Below are 22,338 nucleotides of genomic sequence, written 5' to 3' on the forward strand. Positions count from 1 at the left end.
TCAGAATGCTAACCTTTATTTTTAATCCTGTCATTGCCTTTAGTATATAAATATATGCCATTCATAAGACTCTTTGGAAATGTGGTTATATTCTTTTGAATCTCTTTCTTTTTTGGTCAGTCCTAGTTCTTGAACTCAGGGCCTGGGCTCTGCCCTTGAGCTTTTTTCACTCAAGGCTAGTGCTCTGCCTCTTTGAGCCAAAGCGCCACTTCCAGTCTTCTGGTAGTTAGTTGGAGAGAGAGTCTCATGAACTTTTTCCTGCCTAAGCTGGCTTCAAACTGTGATCCTCAGATCTCAGACTCCTGAGTAGTTAGGATTACAGGTGTGAGCCATTAACTGGAACCCGGTTCTCTTTTGAATCTTTTTTCCTGAAAGTTGTACTTTGTTAACACTTAGGTTTATATTTTATTTTTTTAAGGGTCTATCTTCCTTTAGGTAACAAGCATTTTTTCTTTTACTTGAAAATTTTATGTTTTGTTTCTTGTGACTCCTAAATCTTGAAGTGTCGGGAGTGTGCTAGTTTAGAGCCTTGGATGTAGAAAAGAGATTGTGTTTCAGGGAAATCATATGCTGGTAAACTGTGTTAGTAAACATAAAACCAAGTTGACCGATGATTCATAATACAGATTAAGGAGACAATTGACAATTTTGGTTGTGGTTTAAGCTATCCAAACTTCCCTTTTGTAAAAGGAAATAGCAATTGAAAGAGAAAAAAATATTTATAAAAGGGGAGCAGGCTAACTGATCCTCACAGGTTGTGAAAAAAGGTAGAGTGTATGGAAGAAAGTATTGGAACCACCAGTGGGGAATTAGGGTCTCTACTTTAGGGGGCTGCTTATATGTTCATAGGTGTACAAGGGTCATGTAAATGTGCAAGGGTTATGTAAATGTGCAAAGATGAGCAAGGTAAGCTTCCTCTCAAAGATCTTACCTTTCCTCCAATGGGAAGAAACTGCAGCAAACAAGGAGTTTCTGTGGAATATGAGAAACCACATTAGGGAAGCATTTGAATTTACTGTGTCTAAATTGAAACAGACCAAAAAGAAATTATTAAAGAAAATTATTAAATCTCAACAGTAATTTGATCTGATACAAACAAATTAACAAGTGTATGGATTGATGCCATTTACTTACAGCTAGTCTTCCAGGTTAACTATTTGGTAGACCTCAAGGTTTTCTACTTTATGCTATTTGTCCTTTTCTTTAGGTAGAATCATGGTTTATTTGAGATTATAATCTTGTTTTTAAACCATTCTCTCATTGGTTATCATCATTGGGTCACATTGGCCTACCACCTTTCCCGTAAGCTCTTAGCAAGGTTACAGGAAAAGCTGCTGAAAATCTCTTTGTCATGAACAAAAGAAAACACAGAAATGGAAAAGAAGATATGCGGAAGCAAGCACAAATAGCCACCCAGAGGTGAGGTTAAGGAACGTGGGCCCTTGGAAGATTGTTCAAAAAAGTAAAACCTCCAAATGTCACTTTTTTTTTTTCCCCCAAATCTGAGTGGGTTATACAGAGTTCTTGTCAGTTTGGATAAAGTACAGTGAGGGTATGTTTATCAAAGTGACCAGGGCAAGGAAGAGTGTGTGTGTGAGAAAGAAAAACCTATTTGTGCCATTACTAAAGATAAAAATCAGAAAGGGTCTAGAACTTTCCATTTTATCTCCTCAGTGTACCAGTTCCTTCCACACAAAGATTATTTCCCACATAGGCAAGAACTCTAAGAAATGTATTCCAGGCTGCAGATTTGTTTGTGGTTGAGGTGAAATTCATATAGCACAAGATAATCCATTTTAAAGAGTGTTCATATCAGTGGCCATTAGCACTCATAGTATTGTGTAGCTAATTAAATTTAAAAAGTTCTAGACATTCTCCTCACCCCAAATGAAAACTCCATCCTTAACTCCCTTTTCCCCTTCTCCCAGCTCTTGGAAACAGCTGGTTTACTTTCTGTCTTGATGGATATGTCTATCTTTCCCTTAGCATAATGTTTTGAGTTTCATCCTTCTTATTAGCCTGTACTAACACTTTTTTCATATTTATGGCTGAATATCAGTATATATTAATAGTTATATAATCTGCCACAATTTATCCATTATCTATTGGAGGAGATTGAGTTATAACCAGTTTATATCTCCATTTCTTCACATCTTTGTAAATATTTGTTAGTATTTTTCTTTTTATTCCAGGCAATCTCATGAATGTGAAGTTGTATCTTCTGGTAGTTTTTGTTTTGTTTTGGGGAGGTACTGGGTTTTGAACTCAGGACTTTGCACTTGCAAGGCAGTTGTTCTACCACATGAGCCATACCAGGCGCCCTTCTGAATTGTTACTTTGGGGCTAAGATCTCATGTTGTGCCCAAGTTGTCACGGACCATCATCCTCCTGTTTACACTTTTAGGGTAGTGGGGTTGACAGGCGCATACTACCACATCCCGCTTTTATTTGTTGAGGTAGAGTCTTCTGAACTTTTTGCCTGGGATAGCCTGAACCAGAATACAAGCATGAGCCACTGTGCTGTCCTCATGGTTTTAATTTGCATTTCTCTAACTATTACTTATGTTGAGCATCTTTGCATGTGCTTATTGACCATTTGTATATCTTCATTGGAGATATGTCTGTTCCTTTTGTCTGTATTTTAATTAGGTTGGGGTTTTTTGTTATCAAGTTATTAGGGGTCTTCTGGATACTACATTTTTTTTTTTTTGGTCTGCCGTGGGGCTTGAACTCTGGGCCTGGGCGCTGTCCCTCAGCTCTTCAGCTCAAGGTGAGCGCTCTACCACTTGAGCTACAGCGCCACTTCCCGTTTTCTTGTGGTTTATTGGAGATAGGAGTCTCACGGTCTCTCCTGCCCAGGCTGGCTTTGAACCGCAATCCTCAAATCTCAGCCTCCTGAGTAGGATTACAGGCGTGAGCCACCAGCGCCCGGCTTTGGATACTACATTTTAAGATACATGATTTGCAAATATTGTCTCCCATTTCTCTTTTTTTTTTATATGCCTGCTTCCTTTAAAGCATAAAAAGGGTTTTCTGTTTTTATTATTTCCATTTCGCCCCTTTTGTTTTTTTGGTATCTCATCTCAGAATCTATTACTAGATTTCAGGTCATGAAGATGTATTACTACATTTTCTTCATTTAATTTTATCTAATTTGAGTTAGTTGCGTTTTTTTTGGGTCCGGTTGTGGGGCCTGAACTCTGGACCTGGGCGCTGTCCCTCAGCTCTTCAGCTCAAGGCTAGCGCTCTACCACTTAAGCCACAGTGCCACTTCCAGCTTTTTTCTTTCTGCTTATGTGGTGCTGAGGAATCGAACCCAGGGCCTCAGGCATGCAAGGCAAGCACTCTACCACTGAGCCACCTTCCCAGCCCATTGAGTTAGTTTTATATGTGGTGTGAGGTAGTGAACCAACTTCATACTTTGCCTAACCATCTCCCCCAACAGTATTTATTGAAGACACTGTTCTTTGCTTTAACCGAATGCTTGGCATTAAAAAAAAAATAGCCATAGTTAGCACTTGAGGGTCACCCTGTAGTCTCGGCTCTTCAGGAGACTAGATCAGAAAGTCTTATCTCTTTTTGCCTGGGCAAAAAGTTATCTAGACTCCTTCTCAATAAAGAAACAAAGCCAGAGATGTGTGGGTTTTATTTCTGGACTCTTAAATTATCCCATTGATCTATTATTTGTCTATCCTTCTGTGGGTTAGTAAGTTTGGAGTTGGGAAGTATGAGTCTTCAGACTTCATTTTTTCTTATCCAGTATAGTTTTGGTTGTTGGTGACCTCTTAGGATTCCATATGAATTTGGAACTTGTTATTACCTTTCCATTGCGAGGGGCTGGGGGGCGGGGAGGTCATTGGTATTTTAACGTGTAATGTTTTGCAAAGTATTGCCGCCTTCAAAGTCTTAAGTCTTGCAATCCATGAACATGAACTGTCTTTCTGGTTGTTTAAATCTAACTCAATTTCTGCTGTAGAATTTTAAAAAGCACCCCAATGAACCAAGTACCAATGCACTTGACATTGGAAAGGCCTGTCTAGGTGCCACAGGTGTCAGAGATAACAGAAAGAGGGCAGCAGAACCGCCTCTCAGCTGCTAGTGTTACCTTCACCTCCAGAAGGCTTGGGTGTACTGTACCCACATTCATCAGCAAAGTCACCAGGGTTCTGTCCAGAAAGCCTGCTTTACACAGTCAAATGACAGATAGACGCTGTATGTCTAGGTCAGGTGACTTTCAGGATTACTTAGCTGAAGCAATCTTCAAGGTTGCCTAGTTTTTCTGAATTTCTGAAGAAACCCAGACCAGGACAACAGAGCACATGCCTTAGGCATTGGACTTGTAATGTTCTTTATGATTATGATTATTATTATTATTAAGCTTGATTCTGAGTTAAGTAGTGGTAAGATATCTTACACATTAGAGTAGCCCAAGGTGAATTATTAAACAAGAATCTGTGGTAAAATGACTTGTAGGAAGATTGAAAGCATTGCAGAGTAACCTCTCAACATTGGAGGGAGCCCACTCTGCCTTTTTGCTGTCCTTGCTGTGCCTGTGCTTATCTCTCTAGTAGCAGAGGAGAAATGGCTGCTGCTCACCTCTCCTTAGGCTAACGGATTTTCAGGAGTAGTTTTTGATTTTAGGCAACACAGCTGAGAAGGGGGAAATTCTCTAGAATTCAATATTGCCTTGTGACTCTTTGTATTTGTTTATATTGTGGTTTTAACAACTTGAGAAAGTCTTTGGCTCCAGCTGGGGTAGAAGGTACTAAACCAAACTAATGGCCGTCTGTTGTTTTGGGCAGCATCCACTACCTCCCCACAAGATGCAGATGGCTAGAAGCTTTTGTTTCTATAGTAAAACAGGCAATAGGTGGAGATAGAGAGCTCCTGCTTATCAGTCCTGGAGTAAGTTCTCCCCATCCCAACCTGATCAAAGCCAGTTATCTCATAGTCCTTACAGTAGATGCACATATGGAAGCAGGTAGTCTAATCCTGATCTGTACAGAAGAAAACTAAACTCAGGATTTATTACGATGGCTACAAAGAATGTCAGCAACAAGTTCAGTCTCCTGACTCTTTGCAGATGGTCATGGGGGTTGATACTCAGATCCTTTCCCTCCATAGCAGGCTCTGGCTTGCTCACCCCTTTTCATCCCTGCTTGGATACAAGTTGTGTTTTTCCTTCATTATTCTCCCCAATATGTCAGGATTTTAAGTTGCTGTATGGTGCCCTGAGAGTGATATGAGACTCTGTGTTAAGTCCTTGAATCCCTTCCATTCATTCCAGTCTCAGCTGACCTTTATAATTCAAGCCAAATTTATACCTGGAACTTCTTATCAGGGTGCACATATATTTTTTGGTTTGTTTTTGGGCCAGTATTGGCGCTTGAACTCAGGGCCTGGCCACTATCCCTTATTTGCTCAAGGATAGTGCTCTACTACTTGAGCCACAGCTCCACTTCTGGCTTTTTGATAGTTAACTGGAAATACAAGTCTCTTATTGATAATGTCATCCTTTCTATCATTCTCCCTCATCTTTTCCAACCACATCCATATTTTCGTGTAAACTTAGAATGTAACATTGTATCATCTTTGTTTCAACATGAAATCCATGATTCTTAACAAAAATTTGTTAGTGCCAGTCCTGGGGCTTGAAACCAGGGCCTGGTTGCTGTCCCTGAGTGTCTTTGCTCAAGGTTGGCTTTGAACCATGTTTCTCAGATCTCAGCCTAGCTACTCAGCCTCCTGAGTAGCAAGGATTACAGGTGTGAGCCACTGGCATGTGGCTTACTTTTTATTTTTGATAGCACTGGGGATTGAACTCGGGACCTCATGCTTGCTAGGCAGGTGTCTTACAACTTGAGCCACACTGCCAGCTCCTTTTTGAGTAGGTTATTTTTGAGGTAGGATCTTGTTTTAAACCGGTCCAGCCTGGACTATGATCCTCCACTTGTGATTCCCCAAGTCATTGGGGATGACACTACACTTAGCCACTGTGCTTTCCTCATTGCTGGAATAACCATCAGGATCTTCTATGCCCAGGCTGTTCTGGGATTGTAATCCCCCCATCTCTACCTCAAGTAGCTAGAATTACAGGCTTGAACAACCATGCCTAGCCTTGTAAACTTTTTTTAATGCCTGTTTGAATACTCATGACTGGATATTTGTTCATTATTTTTTAGCATTACCCTCTGCTCTTTTTTGTGCACTCTATCCCTCTCCCCTCCCTCTCTCTCTCTACCTCCTTTTTTTCTCCTCTTTCTCTCCCCTCTCTGTCCACCCTCTTCTCTCTTTCTCTTTTCCCCCTCTGCATCTTCACTGCCCCCTCTTGCATCCTACCTTTCCCCTTTGGGCAAACTTTTTTGGAATATTTCTTTTCTGTAACTTTCTATAAGTGGTTCAGTGTGTATATGCAAATATCTGCTTGTGTTTATGAACACAGGAAGTCTTAGACATTTCAGGGGTTTTGCTGCCAATATGCATTCCTGTTTTGTGGTGCTTACTCTTTTTCAGAGCATCTTAAGCAATCTAGGACTTTACTGAGCTTTCATATACAACTCCAAATTAAGGATTAGTCTTTGTTTTCTGGAGGAGTAAACACAGGATGGTTTAAGTGGATAAATGAGGCTTTCTTTTGGCTTTTTAATGATCCTGTTTACATTTGAGACAGCTGTGGGAAGAGATAGCAATACTTATTATAACATGGACTTGAGTGAGCATAATTTTGAGAGCAAGGATCATATTACAGAAATCTGAACTGTAGTAACTGTTTGGACCAGTGGAGAGAAGACCTATTTTATCCAAAGTACATTCTGACTTGGCTTTTCTCCCCATTAAAGTGAAGGACATGAAGTAAGATTAGGAACAGTCTTTTTCTATGAATAAAACAGAAATGTTACTGTCTTGAGTCCACATGAAACCTCTGCAGATGAAGTCTGTGAGCCCCTGAGAAGTGCAGCAGACCTCCTGCAAAAAGGTGTCACCAGCGAGCTGCCCTTCCTGCTTTGCCTAACTCATGTTTGCTTCTTTATGTAGGTTCTTTATCTTAAATATTTTTAGGATGCTTCAGTTGTGATCAACCCTCTTTTCTTGATTGAATCATTAGCTACTTTTCAAGCAGTAACGACAGATTCCAGCTCAACAGAAGTTGGACAATGGTTGTGAGTGCACAGCCACCCCCTTGCTGGTTCTCCTTGTTCCTGTTTTTTGTTCCTTTCCGTTCTCAGGGGTGTAGCCTTACTAGGGGTTTCCCAGAAAAGATTCAGTGATGATGAGCTGCATTGTCTGTTCCAGGCCTTTCTTGGCCTTCTCCACTCAGGCCACCATTCCTTGTAGCCTTCTATTTCTATTGTGATTTTTCATTTATAGAATAACAATTTTACCCTCATCAGGCTGCAGGTTCTAATATGTTGAATAACCTTTTGCCCAGCACATGTTCCTTTAGGGCCCATTTGTTTTCCTGTCTAGAAAAAGCCTCCTGCAGACTGGCTGAAAGTATCCCTCTCAGCATGGAGCTTGCTTTGCTTCTGCAGTGTTGGGAGTAGTCACATTTACATGAACACACCTACCCGGCTATCCTTGCTCATCTACCACCATATCCCCTTTTCCCATGAGGCCATGCAGGCTGGCATGCAGACCTGCATTCCTCTGATATCTGTGTGCAGCTTCCCCCACATGGTCTGGCCTGTCTCTGGTCTCCCATGTTCTTATAGGCCCTCTGAAGCTTTAACTATTATGTTTTGAATACTTGATGTACTTTTGGTCTACAGAAAATAAGAGAGGGAAAACAACTGCTGGTTCTTTTCTACTTTTTTGTCCCTCAGGATGCTTTTCTCATCTCAATCCTAGAAGTCTTGGCATGTCTTTAACCTTTTTTCTTACTTTGGACTTTTTCCCCTAAGTGACATACAGTTAGCACCTGTATGCTCACAGCTTAAATAGTTTGGACACTTGAAACTGTATGGCCAAAACAATTTCGATTTTCTTCGATCATGCCCTAGCAGAGAGTGGCAGCACCATTCATCAAAATCAGATGCTAAGTCAGGTTTGCACACTTGTAATCCCAACACTCAGGCTGAGACAGGAGGGTACCCTGGGCCACATGTAGTATAACCCTTTCTCACCCACCTCCCCAAGAAACGCCAGACTCTAGACTTGACTGATTTCTCCCATCTCCCCTTCTTTCTCAGAACCAGCTGTGACCTGCACAGATGCTTTGTCACCAGCCATTGTGATTTTTGTTCCCTCATTTTTTCTTGAGTCTGTCCCCTGCCTCTACCTCTACCACCTTAGTTCACAGTGCCATTGCCTCTCTCTTAGATCCTGCTGCAGCTCATTTACTGTTATCTATCTGCTCTTGTGCCTGTAATCCACTCCACATAACAGCCTTCACAACGCAGCTCTGAGTGTGTCATGTGATTCTCCTGCCTAAACGTTTAAATGGCTTCCTGTTGCCTCTCAGATATGGGCCCAACCCTGCTCCCCCATCGGCTTGGCCCCAATGGGCTCATCTGCCAGGTGTGTTCTAAGCATTGGTTCATTCTGGACTTTTTGTCCCAGAACTTATGTATGCTGTTTCCTCTGCCTGCTTTGAACCATTTCTTCCCTTACTATTAGTCCTTGCTCATCAGCTGCATCTCACACCCCTCTTCAGGGCCCACCCCTGTGAAGCCAAGTACCCCTTCCCAAACATACTGGCTCATTTAACTCCTTCCCTTCTCTGTTTCTCCCTCCTTTCTTCCTTCTTTTCCTTCCCTCCATCCCACTTTTCAATTTGTCTTTTCTTTTTTTCTCTTTGAACTTGTAAGAACATTTTTATTAGCATATATTAATTGTACAAACTAATAGGTTACAGTGACATTCTCATACATGCAGAATTTTTTCCACATTTTTATCAGAGCATATTATTTACAGTGTTAGGTGTTTGTGGTATTTTCATATGTTGATATAATATGCTTGGATCATATTTACCTCCCTTTATTATTTCTTCTCCCTTCTCTCATCCCCTCACCTCTTAAAATTTTGGTGAACTCAAAGACTTGTACTTGCTCAACTGACACTCTACCACTCAAGCCATTCCTGTATCCTGGCTTTTTCTTGTTAATTGGAGATTGAGTCTCTAGTGCTTTTCTACCTGGGCTTGCTTTAAACGTTTTTCCTATAGATCTTTTGCCTCTTGAGTAGCCACGATTAAAGGTATGAGCCACCAGTACACAGCTGTAACTTTTTTGTGGGGGGCTGGTCATGGGGCTTGAACTCTGGGCCTGGGCGCTGCCCCTCAGCTCTTCAGCTCAAGGCTAATACTCTACCACTTGAGCCACAGCACCACTTCGGGTTTTCTGGTGGTTTATTGGAGATAAGAGTTTCATGGCTTTTCCTGCCTGGGCTGGCTTTGAACCCCAATCCTCAAATCTCAGCCTCCTGAGTAGCTAGGATTATAGGCATGAGCTACCAGTGCCCGGCTTCAGCTATAACTTTTTTTAACTGGGTTTCAATATGACCTTGTCCTTCAGAGCACTACATCATTTTTCATTGTTTGTACTCTTGCATTGTAATTATTTATGTACAAGACCCATGTGTATCACCACTGTTGCTTGTCCGGATCTCCTGCATTCTGTTTTCAGGATGGCAGGTGCAGTATAATGCTGGGCAAAGTCACACTGTCTCTGATGGAAATTCCTCTTTAGAGGGGGTTTCCACTAGATTTGGGCTTACTAAACATTCATTCCTCTGGGCCTGTAGATAGTTGAATATGGACTGTGATGTCACTTAGTTTCAAAATCCTGGGGCTTTAGTCTTTTTTGAGGGAGGTGGGGACTTTAGTCTTAAAGGTAGATCTTTATAGAAGAAAGAATATTCCTGGCCAAAATACCTTCCATATTTTTCAAAGCAGTGTTCAGTAATAAATATCCTGAATATTAAAGGGCATATTTAAAAAGCCTTTGAGAAGAAGGATTTTGTATTCCATCAATAATTCTTTTTCTTCAACTCTGCATATCTCTTCTTAACATTTAAATCAGGAAGATTAAGAGTTGTTCATAAAATAATAGAACATGGGAAGTCTGCTGGTCCTTTCTCCCTTCTGTTCATTTCACATTGAACATTTTAGCAGGTGACTGGTTTCATCCAGCCTCACAGCAGCCCACAATGCAGGCCTGGTTCCCAAGTGGAGTCATATAATGTAGCACACCTCACACTTGGATTTTCTGACTAGCATTTTTTCTGTTCTATCATAGCCATTCTGCCTCTTGTGGGGAGAGGTGGGAAATACGTATTTTCCTTCTGTTATAGTTTGCTGATGGAAAGGAATTAAAGTTGTGTTTTTTTATTGTTTGGAGAAAAAGCTTTATCCAAATGCAGAGCAGTAACCTACAGGTTGCCTAACCTGGACAGACAGGCTACCACTCAGAACTGTAATTTGTATTGCTGAAGATGATTTTGTGTGAAAATGGTCTCTTTCGTTTCTTCTTGGTTTTTCAGCTGTCTGGGAATACTTGACTGCCAGTATTATGCTCTAAAAGAGAAACAATTTTTTTTTTGCCAGTAATGGGGCCTCAACTCTGGGCCTGGGTACTGTCCCTCACCTCTTTAGCTCAAGGCTAGCGCCCTACCACTTGAGCCACAGCACCACATCTGGCTTTTTCTGCTTATGTGGTACTGAGGAATCGAACCCAGGGCCTCATGCATGCAAGGCAAGCACTCTACCACTGAGCCACCTTCCCAGGCCCAAGGAGAAACAATTGAATGATTGGTGTTTGCACAACTTCAGTAACCTTAAGTGTTCATTCATTAACATAATCACTAATAAAGACAGTTTGTGGGCCTTTGTTATTTTCATAAGCATCCTTTCCCCACACTTTTTTTTTTTTTTGAGCTGGTCCTGGGGCTTGAACTCAGGTCCTAGGCACTGTTCCTGAGCTTTTTTGTTCAAGGCTAGTACTCTACCACTTAAGCCACAGCTCTGTTTTTTAGTAGAGCTTTTTAGTGGCTACTTGGGGATATGAGTCTCACAGACTTTGCAACCTGGGTTGGCTTCAAACCATGATCCTCAGATTTCAACATCCTGAGTAGCTGAGATTACAGGCTCATACCTGTAATCATGCCCAACTTATTATGGTTAACTTTTAGAAACAAACTAACTGTACACAGTTCATATTTAATATGCTGGTTTCATATAATGACAGATCCCATTATATAAATGGAAGAATTCTTGAAGGGCCTAGGTACATATTTAAATATGTCTCTCTTTAAGGCATTTGACAGGCATCTGCTAATGTAAACATTTAGCTTTATGATTACAGTAAAGTTCACAAAATTGCCAAACTCTAAAAGTAATTTATTTGTTCTTTTCATTAGCTTCTATAAGGACATACAACTTTTATCCTTCCTTGCTTCTGAGAGTGCCTGTCAATTGAGGGCGTTGTGGTGTTAGTGGTGTTCTCTTAGCATGTTTTGTGTGAAGGGCTCTTTGAGGGGAAAGAAACACCTGTAAGTGTTCTGTGTTATGGTTTGAAATTAAGAAGTTTTGACTTTGGCTGAAAGTAGATTGCTCTGAGAAGATCCCTCTACTTGTAGCCATCTTGCTGGTTTTCTTTGGGGGAGGTGCTTTTCGTGATCTTCGTTGGTTTTGGTTGTAGAGCTGGGAGGCCCTGCATTAGGATGAGCCGCAATTTCTTCTTTTCCTTGTATCTTCCCAGCATCTTACTCAGCAGCTCCTGCCTGCTGTGACATCCAGAATGTATCATTTTGAAATGTTGCAGCTGCCACCCAAGTCATAAGGGAGCATGGAGCTGGCTGGGAGAGAGGTGCAGGTCAGTGTTGGATTTTTGTTCCCATGTGGATCTTTAGAAAAAAATTAAAAGTAACTTTCTGATTTTCCACTCATGTATCTACATGTTGTATTTTCCAAAACCATTGAATAAACAGCTGGAATTGTGATTAAATAGTGGCTGTTTTTTTTCTTGGTGGAGGTCCCCTGTTCCTTAGTAGGGGGGTTGGCAGGATGAGGAACTGAGTTGGGGGTTAAGTTAAATCCTATTTGGACAGGCTTCTCTTGTCTAGCCATCTCACATCCTGCGCAATAAGGTAGTTCATTAACTTATATTCAATGACAGGTCACCTTTAAAATAAGCCTTCGTAAACTGCTTCTTGCATAATAACCCTTTATGACTCTTAATTGGAGGTAGCTGAGCAGTGGGTGGTTTTTCTACACCATATGCCCAATAGCACAACAGGGCCTGATAAAAGATGCTGGAGAGTTGGTCTCAGCAAGTCAGGTCCTACCCATGGTGTTAATGCTAACATGTTTCTTATATAAATACTTCTAGTAAGAGAGAGACTAGGTTTGACAAGGTTTACATTTTGATCAGCATTTCTTACAGAAGTTTGCTTTGGAAATGAAATTCCTATAGAAAGGTCATTGTTCTGCCAGCCCTATCATTTCTAACTCTCTTATCCCAGGGCTCATCTCTAGCATGTCAAGTCTGGCTTACTGCTCTGACCATAAAAGGCAAAGAATGTGTAAGCTCTGCTCCTTTCAGCACAGTGTCTTGGTGACCCATGGTGGTATGGTCTGAGTTCTTAGTGTCAGCGTGGATCCATGGAAGCTGAGGGATGTTAGACACATTTTCTCCTTCAAGTTTGCAGAGTATGTAAGATGAGATTCCAAATTTTTGTGCAGACCATAAATCTTAGGCATTATCTCAGAACTACGTGTTGGGTCCTACCTCCTACATTTCAAACATTTCTTGGCAGCCAAATAAACCAGGGAGTTTATCAAACAGCTGCTCCCTTGCCAAGATTCCTGAGAGTGGCACAGTAGGTCTGCTGAGACTTTGGCCTGTTTTGAGGCTCCTCATGGCACCTCTGGAGTGAGGAGGGCTTCCTACAGTAGGGGCTGCAGCTAGTTGTCTGGTGGATACAACCTGCAGGAAGGAAGGGCCTGGAGATGTTGGGTTTGCCTTGGCTTCTCTTGGCAAAAGGCAGGAAAGAATTGTGGTTGTGAGAAATGGGCTGGTGGGGAGAGATGAAACAGACCAACTGAAGCTCTGCGCTGTGCTGTTCTGTCATGTGGGCAACAGACAAATAGGACCTCACAGGACAGCATGAGGGTACTAAGGGCTCAATTCCCATGTCACACACAGTTGTAAAGTGTTCTAAACAAGGACCCTGTGGCCACCCTCTTTCGTTTGTACCTGAGTGGCTCCTGGTGTGTTGAAGAGATAGTGGGATACAGACACCCCACTGAGTCAGAAGGCGCTGAGTGGGCCATACCACAGGAAGTTGGTTTTAGTGGCACCATGGAAGGCCTGGACTTCCTCTGGGAGGAACAGTTGCCAAGGGCACAGTTTGGAACCCTGTACTCATAGCTTGTGGATTACAGTTTGCCAAAAGATAGGCTGATATGCTGAGGCAAGAGTTTCTTGGATTTTCCTGAGCTCTATCTCCTTTATCTGTCCAGAGCCTAAGAAAATTAACCTGGAAAGGCAGCTAGCGAAGGAACATCCTGAGCCAACTAAGGGAAGGTAAGCAGGGGGAGAATGAGAAGTCAGTGTTGACATTACAGTTGACTTAATTTGGAAAGCCTGAGTCTGTTTTAAAAAGGTCGAGGCCAGGCTCACACCTATAATCTCAGCTACTCAGAGGCTGAGATCTGAGGATTGCAGATAAGCCAGCCCAAGTTGAAAAGTTCCGGAGACTTATTTTTAAGTAACTACTGAAAAGCTAGAAGTGGAGCTGTAGCTAAAGTAGTAAAGCACTAACCTTGAGTAAAAAAGCTCGGGGACAGCGCCCAGGCTCCAAGTTTAAGCCCCAAGAATGGTACCAAAAAAAAAAAAGGTTGAGGTGGAGATCACAGAGCAGTCGCCCTCCTCCCAGGTCTGTTTAAGGCCTTAGAAAACTCCTTAGCAGTGTGGACCTCTGCAATCCTAGCCACTCAGGAGGCTGAGATCTTAGAATTTCAGTTTGAAGCATCCAGGTCAGGAAAGTGTGTGAGACTCTTACTCTGGTTAACCACCAAAAAGTTGAAAATAGAGGTGTGGCTTATGTGGTAAAGTGCCAGCCTTGAGTGAAAAATCTAAGGCACAGCATCCAGGTTCTGAGTTTAAGCCTCAGTACTGGCATGCACACAGGCACGCACGTGCACGCGCATACACACATACAATGTAGCAATAGGCTGACTCAGAATTTGCTGTGGACTTAAACTTGTTCATCTCAAGACATTAAGCTTAGTGAGTCAGCTGTTCCAGTTAGGCGATCTTAACCTGTATACGGTCATCCTTGCTGCTGTATTTAAACCTTTGGCTAATGGGTCTTTTTTGTTTGCTTGCTTTTGAGACAGAGTCTCTGTATAGAGCCTAAGTTGCCTTTGAACTTGGAATCCTCCTGCTTCCTGAACGCTGGGACTATAGATATGTAAGGTGGATCTTTTTTGTTTTTTTCTACAGCCTTGGTGCTCTTTCATAGATGCCTTCTTCCTAGGCTGATGTGGCTGTTCCTACAGTAGACATCCTGTGAGCCAGTGACAGAACTAGGCAGGATCCATACAGTTTTGAGCAATCTGAAGTGAAGGCTTTTATGCAGAGGTAGTTGACCTTGGTCTTCTAGACTCTCATGTTTAAAGGTAGCTTTAAGAGTGAAAGGTGACTTATTCTACATCTAGTTTCAGGGTGGTTTCTTTTTTTTTTTTTTCATTATTTAGAGAATACTTTATTAGTTTCTGTAATCAAACCCACTCAGGGTGGTTTCTTTATATAGGGTGCTTATACCTGACATTGGTATTTTTATATGTTAATTCATTTGGCAAGTGTTCTGGTGTGTTGCCTGGGTAGTGGGAGCATGGACAGGGCTGGTGAAGCAAGTGGGTCTGGTCCTAGCCCACTGGGGGTGTATTTATTTGATGGAGTTGTTACTAGTCATTTACAAATGCCCTTGACCCCTTTCTCTCCCCAGTGTGCCGAGGTGTTTGGCATTAAGGTATTTTGAACTTGAAGAAAAGTCTTATGGTGGGGTCTCTAGATCCCTCGTGTTCAGGGAAGGAGCACAGCCCTGGTCACACTTCATGGTAAAGGGAAGCCAGCACTAACGCCTGGTTCTTGGATGTTCCTGCAGGCAAGGCTTTACACCGTAGGGACCTCCTTATCATTGCAAAAACAACATGCAGAAAGGAGAACGGGAAAGAGAATCCTCAGTTGTTCTCTATACAGACTTGCCAAAAGCACCTTTGCTGGAAGCTGAGAAAGGAATGAATTGTTCCCATTCCAATCATCAGGGCATTGTAGCACACTTAGGATTTGGGACGTGGCATCATAGCACTTAGAAGGACATGGGATATGGCATCATAGCACACTCAGAAGGACATGGAACATGTTTGGAAAGATCATAGAGGAGCCTGAGAGGCTCAGGTGCCACTCACGCATGGGACAGCTGTGGAAAGGGTGAGATGGGAATAGTCTTCTTGGTGAAAAGCAAGGATTTTCTTGGGCAAGTGGAGCTCACTGGGTGGGCAGAGGGGTGGAGGCATAGCTTTGCAAGGTCTGGGAGAAGGAAACCCCTCCAAACTTGAGGGGATTCTTGAGGAAGTAGAGACTACAGGCAGTGGCTGTACAGAGGGCCATGGGTGGGAGAAGTAAGTTTAGGCAACCACTGATTTTATTGCCTTGAGCTCTGAGCAGTCATAGAGATGGTGAGATTTTGCTTCACTTAAAAGGAGGGCTTCATGAAGCCAGACTTTGGAGGCAAAGTCCAGCAGCACACTCAGAGGAGACTCCTGGGAGGCCTCATCAGGACCTCCTGCAGCTACTCTGCCATGGAACCAGGAAGTCCTGGGCACAGGTAGCAATGGGGTACAGTGAACTTCTGTGTTGGTGCGAAAATTATATAAATATAGATTGATCATAAAGCTTTAACATAGAAAGCCCAGCTTCATAGTGATTTTTCTAGCTATGTCCAAATGGAGCCCTAAAAATAATTATAAGGTTCAGATTTCTGTCTTTTATTTCATTGAAGACTAGTTAAAAGAGTAGAAATACTCAATGCCACTGCCTTTTGTTAACAAATCTCAAGTGCTGAGATGAATACCACTTAATCCACTGTTGCCTGGATTGCATTCTGCCTGCCTTTTTGGATAAAGATCTGTTTGAGAACTGGAAAACCCTAGCAAGGTGATGTAGGTGAGCAGGGAGGGTAGTTGAGTGGGGGAAGCAGACAGGAAGGTGAGAGGCACCCACAGTGCTTAACTGCTTTGTCTTTTTGTCTCCCTAGGAGTATAAACAGAAGCTTGCACGAGTAACCCAGGTTCGCAAAGAGCTGAAGTCCCACATTCAGAGCTTGCCCGACCTCTCACTGCTGCCCAACGTAACCGGGGGCTTGGCCCCCCTGCCCTCTGCTGGTGACCTCTTCTCAACTGACTAGGACAGGTGTCAAGACCCAGATTTCCATCTGTGCCAGAAAAAGAGGGCAAGTCATGGTCGAGATAACCATCTAGCCCCTGGTTCTCTCTCTTCTTCCACCTGCCCTTCTGCCTCAAGAAAGAACCACAGACTCTGATTTTCCCTTCTCTTTACCGGCCTCCCCTCTTGAGCAGAATTCAGGACAGTGTGATTGGATTCTTATCTGCAAAGAGTAAAAACTTTCTCCCACCTCATGTTTTCATGCCCCTGTTGGCTTTCCATTCTTAGCTCTTGTATACCCAAGAAGCTCTGAAAATCATGTGTACTTCTGGAAGCTGAGACAGTGTGTGTCATGGAAGTCACTTCTCCTTTCCCAGCTAGGTTAGGCCGGTTTGAGACAGGCTCCAATTGAGGGGCTTGCTCTGCTGATGTTGGCTTTCATGGCTACCAGAGGTGTCAAAAGGTTGGTGGCACAGCCATTGGTCACCCTTCTTAAGGAGTTTTCCAAGTGGTAACCCTCCTTGATCATTACTTCCACTAGCAAACTAGTCAAAGTTAAGTGCATTTGTGAGCAAACACGAGAATCTAGCAATAAGATTCAAAGCTGATCTAGGACATAGTGTCATAGTTCAGAGACAGGGTAACAGAAATCACAGCCAGCCTTTCAAGGCTGCAGTTCTCAAGGGCCCTGCCCACCATCGTAGAGCTTGTTCGCTACAAGAGGACCTTTTGACGCCTAGTACTTGTGAAGGTGGTTTCTGAGAATGGCACTGATGGGCAGAATGAAGGCTCCCACCCACAAGCTTGCTGAGTCCTGGCTCTGCCTAATGTTGCTTTGATCCTTTTGGGAGTAGGGTATGCTAACGTTTGATCCACTGTGTGGATGTGCGCCCACAGTATGTTGACTAAACTTGAACCTCTTCACAGATAGGACCTGAGCATGTCTGTCAGTTTGTACTGCCTCATGTGTCCATGCATTTGCATCAGATGTTACTGAACAGCTCATCTCAGCAAGAGAAGGGGCAAGTAGAGGGTGTTAATTCGGGTTTTAATTCCATTATCATGCCAGCTGACATTATGACTAAATAATGGAAAGAGGAATTTTTTATCTTGCATATAGTTAAGGTTGGGCTTGCCACCTGTAAATCACCCTTATTTGGCAGGCTTATCTCTGACATTGGAATAGACAGGAAACAGTGCCTAATAGTGTAATAGGAATTAGAGCCTCAAGGCTGAAATTCAAAAGCTACAAAAAAAAAAAAAGTCAGTGGATAGGGCTTGAGAATCTACATTATTTTGAGTTGCTGTTTTTAGAATTACCAAAAACTACATGGGCTATGACATGTGAAAACATAGCTCTCGGTTCCCTTCATGACACTCTCCTGCCCACTGTGAAGTGAGGGCAGTGGAGAGACCAGCAGGTACTCACTCATTCTCGCTCTCTGTAGGACCTAGTGGTGCTGAAGCTGTTGTTCAGATTTGAATACGGTCTTTGTGCTGTTTGCTCATTGATACTGCCTGTTGTTCTGTCACTGTTAAATTAATGAGTTTATAAACTGTTTTCCCAGAGCCCCAGGGCAGTAGGTGACATCACTGAAACTGCAAGGTGACCTGTCGTCTCGACTCTGTGTGTCCCTTCCTCATACTATGTGTGCTTTGTTTCATTTAGATGAGCTTGTTTCTGAACAGACCCAACTCCCACTTTTCCAAAGAAGTAGAATTTTACCAGCCACAAACCAGCCAAAAGACTGCAGTAGAAATTTGTTTTTACCAGCTAGGTGAAAAGATGACAATATAATGAATTTAGCCCACTACTATGTTTTATCCACCTGAGTTTTTGACAGCAGTCGGTGCATAATCATTACAGCCAGAGCAAGAAATGAACCTGTAGCAATTATGTAAATGAATGTTGGCTTCTTAACACCTGTTACTAGTAGGCTTCCTATGAGGAAGCTAGTTTTGCTGGTTTTAATGAAATGCTTTTTATCTTTAAATCCTAATTCTCTGCCCCTCCACCTCCCAAAGCAAGCTTCTTTGTTTAATTTAAATGATACTTGTCAGTAAAACGTGATCTAGCGGCTTTGTGGGGTGGGTTGGATTTGGTTTTGTGTTTTTTCTTCTTTATTTAGGGCATCCATAGGCCTCAAAGGATTCTGCCTTTAGGTCATTTTCCTCAGAAAGTCTTCAATCTTCCTTTTGTTTTTGTTTTGTTTTTCTTAAAGAATATTTTTAAAGCTTAAATTTGTATATTAATTTAGGACTTTTATTTAGAAGTATAGGCTGCCATTGGTGGGCAGCAGTATATTCTGAAATGTCTCATAGATATATATTTTTGAATAAAGATGGTGTTGTTGAACAACATTGTGTGGTGATTCTTTTCCCTCTCTGTTCTGAGAAAGCCAGTGTGGTCTTCATAAGCAGTGGGTGTTTAGTAGGCACCATGGGAGGATGTGCCCACTGCATAGAATCTGGCCCCCTAAGGCATACAAATACCAGCACGTAGCATAGGGTTTTCTGGTTCTTTCCAGGGGCCTAATTAGCTGTAATCAGCCAGTCCACACTGCAGGGGTTTGGCAGACATGTTGTGTAGAAGAAGTAGGGGCTGGTAGGGACAGGCGCAGTAGCTCCATCCCAGTGGCACACAGGAAAATGTCCAGTGCTAGTGTTCTACCACTAGGCTTCCTGGGAACTATTTGATTTTTGGTAACAACCACTCTAAATGTTTTCTTTTTAAAAGGGAGATAATTGCAAACCCAAATACCCAAATGCTGTGTCTTAAAAACATGTTTGTGAGTTTCCTTTCTCCCTTTCCCTTTGACATGAAAGCGAATTGAGTGGTGATTATTGGCTAAGTCTCAAAATAATGGAAAAGTAGTGTCAAGTAGGTCCTTTTTTGAAGCAACTGACAGATTTGGAAGGATCATTTTAATCTTTCCAGTGGGTATGTGCAACATTGCCAGCAGTGGGATTACCCCATTTTTCTCACAATGCATAGAGTTTTGTAGGAGTGTGCTGAGGTCCAGTGTTAGGAACCTGAAACTGGGCCATCTTCAGGCGCTGCTCTAAACAAAGGTTGGAGGTAAAGTGTGACACAGATATGTGATATCTGTGTCCTAGGTTTCAACATGTGAATCTTAGGAGACCAGATCTCTGTGTCCCAGCTTTACTCCTAACTATAAATAGTACATTCATAATTCCTCTGGTTTAATTAGCACTTCAGGCTATGGAATGGCTCTGGGGACCTCCCAGCTGAAGATGAAGTTACCCATGAGTTCATGAATCCGTTAGAATGCTTAACTTGTGTGATTACAGCCATTAACTCTCACTGCAACCTTTCTGGGTGAGGTACTTCCCTCTCTGGGCCTTAGTTATCTATGAAACAGTGGTGTTGGTTTAAATTATTTCCAGGCTCTTAGCCAAACACTACAGCTAAGGGTTGTTGTGTTGCATGTGAAGTCCTAGAGAACTTAGGATATCATGTCTTAAGATATGATACATATTAGACAAGTGAATAAGATTTCTATTCTTGCCAGACACATTCTCAAGATACCCTGGAGACCAGGGAGCCAGGACCAGGGGGCAGGGCCAAGACCAGAAGTCAGGTGAGCACTGCACCAGATACAATCTTTTTGGCTTATTTTGGATCTAGCCTAGTTTTTGCCCTCACTTTCTTCTAGAATAATTTCTTCTGCTAAGCTCATTTCTCACCACCACCTCAGTGGGGATTTCCATTTAAAAATCATTTCTTCCACTCTGAGGCACAAATTCAATTAAGAATCCATTATTCTCCCGCACAGTAGGTCAGGGTTCGTACAGCTCCATGTAGACTTGAAAGCCCAGTTTGTTCATTTTTTTTTTTTAGACTGAAATAGTTATTTTGCATTAAAAATTCATTCCTACCACTGGTTTGATACATATTAAAATTAGCAGTATGAATTAGTTCCTCTACTTTTTATGAAAAGGAGGCAGCTGTAGCAAGTCCAATTTTCCCATCATCTCATTGCATTGACCTCGGTCCTCTGCAGCTGGGATGCAGTACCAAGACTGAGGACTGGAAACCCCCTGGAGTGACTGGTTTTAGTCCATGGTGAAAGGCTGAAGAGAGTGGAGTTTATGTCCACTGGCAATGTCGCAGCAGCAGATGTACTTGCTTGAGAAAAACGGAGCTCAGATGTGGCTGGCTTCCTTGTTCCATGTGAGTTTCATGCACAGCCTGAGAATATGCCTCCCCTGAGCCTGAAGTGAGTGAGTGTTAGTAATCTGAGTATCTCTCAATCCAATCAAGCTGTCAAGATTAACTTCCACAAGTAACCAGCAGATAGATTTCCATACTAGCTATACCATTTTACATGACCACTAGCAATGTAAGAGGGTTCCATTTTCTCCACGTGAAGGCTTTCCTAATGACTGCTGACACTGAGCATCTTTTCAGGTGCTTGTTGGCTATTTAAATACTATCTTTGGAGAAAAAGCTATTTTGAGTCCTATGTCCACTTGTGAATTCCTTTTTTGTTGTGTAGTTGTGAAAGTTCTTTATGTATTCTGGTAACTAGACCCTTCCCAAGTATGAGATTTTCACATATTTTTCTCCTACCCCATACATTGTCTTTTTATTCTCTCGCCATGGGGCCTCATGCTCTTGCGTAAGGCTAAAGCCAGAGTTCCACTTCTGGTTGTTTATTGGTTAATTGGAGATAAAAGTCTCTCAGATTTGACTACTGCTTCAAATCTTTTTTTTTTTTTTTTATTGTGAGAATACCGTACAGAGGAGTTACAATTACATGGGCAAGATAACGAGTACATTTCTTATCAAGCATTGTTGTCTCCTCCTTGTTTCCCCTTCCCATCCCTTCCCGTACCCCCACCCCCACCAAAGTTGTAAAGTTCATTTTCCGACATAACGACTTGTACATCTCATTGTTGCAATGGGTCCACCTGTATCCCTAGTTAAATGATTTGTTTTTTCTCTTCCCCTCCACAAATTATACCAACATCAAATACAGTGGGTTATACATGGGTTATACCGTGGGGGAAGGACATACAAAGCAACAAAGAAATCATAAATATGGGGCTGGGAAGGTGGCTCAGTGGTAGAGCACTTGCCTTGCATGCATGAGGCCCTGGGTTCGATTCCTCAGCACCACATAAGCAAAAAGAAAAAACCCGAAGTGGCGCTGTGGCTCAAGTGGTAGAGCACTAGCCTTGAGCTGAAGAGCTGAGGGACAGCGCCCAGGCCCAGAGCTCAGGCCCCACGACCGGAACCAAAAATCATAAATATGTTAGAAACAATTGCATGAAAGAGAAAAAAACAAAAAAAAATTTGAATACTTATCTTGGGGTTCATTCCCCTAACATCAACTTATCTGACCTTTTCTGCTTGACTCAGACATATACTAGTTATTGCAAATAAGGGAAACCATGGGACCTGTGTTTCTTTGGGCCTGGCTTACTTCACTTAATGTAATTTTTTCCAAGTCTTTCCATTTCCTAGCAAATGGGGCAGTCTCTCAGATTTGACTACTGCTTCAAATCTTGATTCTCAGATCTCAGCCTTCTGAATAGGTTGGTTTGTTTTAATTTTAATGAATTACTTTTTTTTTCTGTTTGTGGTGGGATCGTATCTAAGTGAATGTTGTCAAGTCCAAGTTCATGAAGGTTAACTTCTGTTCTAAGATTTCAGAGTTTTAGCCTTTATATGCTGAGTTAATTTTTGTGTATGATGAGGTAAGAATCTGTCCTCATTCTTTTGCAGGTGGATATCCAGTTGTGCCCATACCATTCTATTGGAAAATGTCTGGTCACATCATTTTGCCAAGGATTTCTTTTCTTTTTTGCCCATTCCGAAGTTTGAACTCAGGGCCTCTCATTTGCTCAGTTTGCTTGCTGGGCTAGCACTCCTACCACTTGAACCATGCTTCTCCATCCTGCTTTTTTTCCTGGTTATTTTAGA

General features: G+C 42.2%; 1 protein-coding gene across 4 annotated transcripts in view; it reads left to right on the forward strand.

The window, feature by feature from the left end:
- Rprd1b (regulation of nuclear pre-mRNA domain containing 1B) overlaps positions 1–22,338 on the forward strand; it is a 59,611-nt gene that overhangs the window by 32,992 nt on the left and 4,281 nt on the right. Inside the window, exons 7-9 of one of the 4 annotated variants that reach the window (XR_006149678.1) lie at positions 11,697–11,810; positions 13,460–13,523; positions 16,261–16,345. Coding sequence is in view for 2 of the 4 variants with exons in the window: in XM_042694372.1 (XP_042550306.1) it covers positions 16,261–16,410 (150 nt within the window). In the remaining 2 variants the exon portion in view is untranslated. Of the gene's footprint in view, positions 1–11,696; positions 11,811–13,459; positions 13,524–16,260; positions 18,748–22,338 lie in introns of those variants that run through there. The other 3 variants (XM_042694373.1, XR_006149677.1, XM_042694372.1) reach the window with 3 other exon arrangements.

The sequence above is a fragment of the Dipodomys spectabilis genome, unplaced genomic scaffold, assembly GCF_019054845.1.
Source record: "Dipodomys spectabilis isolate Male_0828 unplaced genomic scaffold, ASM1905484v1 ptg000175l, whole genome shotgun sequence".
In the NCBI taxonomy this organism is placed as follows: Eukaryota; Metazoa; Chordata; class Mammalia; order Rodentia; family Heteromyidae; genus Dipodomys; species Dipodomys spectabilis.